At 53.0% G+C, this 5427-nt stretch overlaps 1 protein-coding gene across 1 annotated transcript; it reads left to right on the top strand.

Moving 5' to 3' along the window:
• LOC116887441 (RT1 class I histocompatibility antigen, AA alpha chain-like) lies at positions 1-3516 on the top strand. Its single transcript, XM_032889055.1, has 7 exons — positions 1-107; positions 310-579; positions 723-1007; positions 1976-2251; positions 2345-2479; positions 2910-2918; positions 3053-3516. Exons 1-7 carry the CDS (start codon positions 35-37, stop codon positions 3055-3057), a joined length of 1053 nt encoding a protein of 350 aa, XP_032744946.1. The 5' UTR covers positions 1-34; the 3' UTR covers positions 3058-3516.
• Positions 3517-5427: the final 1911 nt, after the last annotated feature.

Genomic DNA, 5427 nt, shown 5'->3' on the forward strand with positions numbered 1-5427 from the left:
CCAGCCCTGGAGACGCACACGCTTCTGGAATCTCATGGCGGAGGTGGCATGCCACACGCTGCCGGTGCTCCTGGCGGCCTCCCTGGCCCGGACCCAGACCCGCGCTGGTGAGTGAGGGATCGGGAGGGAAACGGCCTCTGCGTGGCATGGCGGAGCGGCCTCAGAGAAGCCGGGTCCCCGGGTCGCACACCAGACCCTCTGTCCCTTCTCCACCCGCGTCCCGAACACTGCGCCCTGCTCCCCACCTGGCCTGCGCATCCGCCCGGGTTCCCAGGAGGAGGTCGGGGTCTCACCACACGCCGCCCCCAGGCTCACACTCCCTGCGGTATTTCTACACTGCCATGTCCCGGCCCGGCCTTGGGGAGCCCCGTTTCATCGCTGTCGGCTACGTGGACGACACGCAGTTCGTGCGCTACGACAGCGACGCGGAGAATCCGAGGATGGAGCCGCGGGCGCCGTGGATGGAGCGGGAGGGGCCGGAGTATTGGGAGGAGGAGACACGGAGAATCCAGGAAACTGAGCAGTGGTTCCGAGTGGACCTGAGGACCCTGCGCGGCTACTACAACCAGAAGGAGGACTGTGAGTGACCCCGGGTCGGGGGTCAAGACCCCTCCGCTTTCCCACACCACCCTCCGGAGACATCCCTGGTCCCTAGTCCGAGGTTCGGGACCTGAACCTGCAGGGTGGGTTTACCTGGGTGGGTGGGCGGAGCTGACCGCGAGGTCCTGCAGGCTCTCACACCATCCAGAGAATCTTTGGCTGTGACGTGGGATCGGACGGGAAACTCCGCCACGGGTATGATCAGCTCGCCTATGATGGCCTCGATCACATCGCCCTTAAAGAAGACCTGAAAAAGTGGACGGTGGCAGACAAGGTGGCATGGATTACCAGAAGCAGGTTGGAGCAGACTGGTGAAACAGAGAGACGCAGGGCCTACCTGGAGGGTGAATGCGTGGAGTCTCTCCACAGATACCTGGAGCTTGGGAAGGAGAAGCTGCTGCCCTCAGGTGCGGGGGCCGCGGGCTTCTCCTCCTCTGCCCTCCTGCTGGGTCTCAGTCCTGGGGAAGAAGGAACCCTCAGTTGGGTGATGCCCCTGTCTCAGAGGGGAGACAGTGTCCCTGGGTCTCCTGATCCCTCATCACAGTGACTGCACTGCCTCTCCCAGGGCCCAGCCTTCTCCCTGGAGAGTTCTGAGTCCCTCTCAGGAGGCAAGGAGAGAATTTCCCCACTTAACACAGGGGCTTCCTGCTGTCAGCCATGGCCTCTCCCAGGCCAGGTTCTCTGCCCACACCACTCTCTGAGGACACTGACTCCTGTCCTGCTGAGTGTGTCAGTCCTTACACCTCAGGACCAGAAGTCTCCTTTACCTCATGGGAGACATGGACTCCACTACACTAGGCTGGTTCTCCCCAGTTTCTAGAACTTTCCATAGAATACATTCTCACAGATCCCTCCCTGATGTGGGGTTTGCCTCTCTTCCACACCCCATTTCTCTCTATTCCTAGGGTGGAGAATGGTCCCATGAGCCCTTATGGGTACCCCGGAGGAATATAAATTGTGCGATTTCTTTTTCTTTTTTCTTTTTTTCTCTCTTTTTCTTCTTACTTTCTTTTTTCTTTCCTTTTTTTGAAGGGATTATTTTGCTTCTAGTCAGTGTTTGTTTGCAAACACATATTAAATCAATTATTTTCCATTCCCTCTTCTGTTCTATGACCACCCATCTCATGCTATAGAACATCACATAAGGACGGCCATGTTGACCCACTGGCTCATGTGGATTCCCTCTTAGCTTCTGAGTCCCTCAGGAAAGTGTGCAGTTCTGTGCTGAGGGGACCAGCTCTCCCTGCAGCTCTCTAGTCGATGACAGTTGAAGTGTCAGACACACACAGTTCAGTGTCATCATTGACTTAACTGTGTCTTGTGTAGATTTCAGTTTGTCTTGTTAACTGTGTGATTTCTTAAATCTTCCACACAGATCCCCCAAAGGCACATGTGACCCTTCACCCCAGACCTGAAGGTGATGTCACCCTGAGGTGCTGGGCCCTGGGCTTCTACCCTGCTGACATCACCCTGACCTGGCAGTTGAATGGGGAGGACCTGACCCAGGACATGGAGCTTGTGGAGACCAGGCCTGCAGGGGATGGAACCTTCCAGAAGTGGGCAGCTGTGGTGGTGCCTCTTGGGAAGGAGCAGAGTTACACATGCCGTGTGGAGCATGAGGGGCTGCCTGAGCCGCTTTCCCAGAGATGGGGTAAGGAGGGAGCCTTCTGCAGACCCTGAGCTGTCAGGGCTGAGAGCTGGGGTCATGACCCCCACCTTCATTTCTTGAACCTGTCCTTCCCAGAGCCTTCTCTATCCACCGACTCCAACATGGAAACCAATGTCATTTATGTCGTCCTTGGAGCTGTGGCCAGCATTGGAGCTGTGGCCATCATAGGAGCTGTGGTGACTGTTGTGAGGAGGAGGAGGAGAAACACAGGTAGGAAAGGGCAGGGTCTGTTTCCCCTCAGCTTCCTTTAGAAGAGCGCTCTGCTCATTAATGGGAAGCACAGCCACACCCTCATTGCTGCTGTCTCCAACTGGGTCCTCTGTCAGTTCTGGAAACTTCCTCCTGTCAAGACCTTCCTTGAACTCTCACAGCTTTTCTTCTTACAGGTGGGAAAGTAGGAGTCTACATCCCTGCTCCAGGTTAGTGTGGGGGCAGGAGTGTCCCTGAGGTATTGGAGTGAAGCTGGAGATGTTGGGAGCTCTGGGAATCCATAGTAGCTCCTCCAGAGAAATCTTCTGGGGGCCTGAGTTGTACCGTGATATGAATACATACACATACATGTATACATATATACATACACATATGTTTTGTTTTACCCTAGGCAGGAACAGCTCTCAGAGCTCCGATGTGTCTCTCCCAGATTGTGAAGGTGAGACTCTGGGGTCTGACTGGGGAGGGACAATGTGGACATGATTGGGTTTCAGGGACTCCCAGAATCCCCTGTGAGTGGAGGGTTGTTGGGCTGTTGTCTTCACAGTGATGGTTGTGACTCTCGTCCTCTAGCATGAAGACAGCTGCCTGGAGTGGACTGAGTGACAGACGATGTGTTCAGGTCTCTCCTGTGACATCCAGAGCCCTCAGTTCTCTTTAGACACCAGTGTCTGATGTTCCCTGTGATTCTATGGCTTCAGTGTGAAGAACTGTGGAGCCCAGCCTGCCCCTGCACACCTGGACCCTGTCCCTGCACTGCCTGTGTTCCCTTCCACATTCAGCCTTGCTGGTCCAGCCTAGGGTTCAGGGGTGGGGACATCTGCATCCTGTCCCCCTGTGCCACCCTGAGCTTCAGCCCCTCACTTCCACACTGAGAATAAGAATCTGAATGTGAACTTGATTGTTCACATCCTTGACACAAGTGTGGATGGCTTTTTAAATTACTGGATGGAATACTTAGAGGTTTTTTGTTTTGGGGTTTTGCTTTGTTTCGTTTTGTTTTTGAAAAAAATAATTGGCAGATGGAGAAGCTTCCAGAATCTGTGTCACTCAGCTGTGTGTCTGGTGGGACAGGGTGAGGCTGTGGGAGCTGAGTGTGGACAGGGCTGTGCCCAGGTGTGCTCAGTCAGTTCTTGTCTTTGATGGGCTCAGGCCTCAGCTCTGTCACCTCAGGCTGTGCCCTCTCCATCACTGTGAAGACATGGGAGAGTCTGTGATCCAAGGACACAGGGAAGGGCCAGAGCCTTGTCCTGTCCCCAGGATTATGAGCCCCCAGGGCTGAAGATCAGAGACTCAAGTGGGGTCCTCTAAAGTGCAGGGTGCACAAGATGAGTCACTACATCTCCTCCCACCCACTTGATTTAGCTGCTAATGATGGGGTCAGGAAGCTTCCCTGGGCTCTCCCTGTGGCCATGCTGCTGTGGTGATTTCTGCTTCTCCTCTCCAGTTTCAGGGAACTGAGGTGCAGGATGTCCCTTTTTGTTGAACTTTCAGGAGCACATCCCCAGCTGAGATAACTGGATTAGACTTTTCAAAACCTATTTTCAATAATGGGATTCTTAAATATGTAAGCTCCCTTCTCATCCAAACCCCACCAAAGGACATGGAAAAGAAGTGTTGTGCGGATACTGGAGAGGTGGGCCTGTTTGGAAATGGTTCTCTGGGGCAAATTAATCTGCAGCTCAGTTCACAAGAATCAGCAATGGCTGGTCGGTTCAGAAGAAACAAGGAGGCTGAGCTTTTTGCTGTGTAGTAGTTCTTGGGGCAACTTCAATCTCTAATTGACAGTACAGCAGCCATCCAGAAGTGTCAGGATAGCAAACAGGAAACATCAGCAGTGGCACAAACCAGCAGAAACTGCCAGGCCTCCACCAAAATCAGCATGAGTCAGCAGGACTGGGCAGGACCAGCAGGGAAGCCAGGAGGAGGATTTCTCTGTGACTCCTTCAACAAAGGGCACAGCTCTGGGGAGATGAAGCCTGGAGAACAAGGAAGGGCTGCAAAGCCAGCTGTGCAGGCCGCCCCCACTGTCCACTGTGTCCTCTTCATTCTCCCTCCAAACAGCACGTGTCCTCCCACCAGTCTTGCCTCAGTGAAACTCCACTTGAGTCTGTATCAGCTGACATATCCTGAAACTTCCACTCTGCTCATTAGCCGACTGAGGGGCAGCGGGAAGCCACCAACACATCACCAGAAGTGTTTTGGTGCATTTCTCTGTGGAATCAGGAGTGCAGGGTGACCAATAAACAATGGTAAGATAGCCATAGCATGCAGCTTGGTCTGCTGTCTGTTGGGTTTTAATTACATTCTTTTTTTTTTTTTTAATTCTTTTTTTCGGAGCTGGGGACCGAACCCAGGGCCTTGAGCTTCCTAGGCAAGCACTCTACCACTGAGCCAAATCCCCAACCCCAATTACATTCTTTCCAAACATCACGTGTCTCATCGAGTGTCCTGTCACGTGTTCTGTCACGTGTCTGCCTTATCATGACATCATTTCACCTGTGTCTCCTTCAGCAAAACCCATCTGACTCAACTGACTTTCCAAAGAAACCAGAAGTTTCCACTTAGCAATCGGCGATGCTTCTCTCCCCTGTAACTTAGGTACCGATTCCTGAACCAGGACTGTCTTACCTTTTCCATCTTGTGTTCTGGAGTTAACTCCCTGAAGTCTCTTAATCTCCACCCCCAGCTCTGTGAACCTGGGTCTCCCAGCTAATGCACCTGTGGTTGCTCTGCCTTTGGATGGCTCTTTATGGCAGGAGAGCAAAGTCCCCCTCAGAGGCCTGGGACCATTTAAATCATCTCATATTCATAGCACTAAAGACACGGGAGGCAGAAGCTGAGGTAACAACCTGACAGCTCAGCAAGGAAACTTTATTTTCTTAACTATATACGAGATATCTATTTACCAGCCTGATGCTACAAGTAAACTCCAGCTCTTCAGAAAT

Source organism: Rattus rattus, chromosome 18 (genome assembly GCF_011064425.1).
Source record: "Rattus rattus isolate New Zealand chromosome 18, Rrattus_CSIRO_v1, whole genome shotgun sequence".
In the NCBI taxonomy this organism is placed as follows: Eukaryota; Metazoa; Chordata; class Mammalia; order Rodentia; family Muridae; genus Rattus; species Rattus rattus.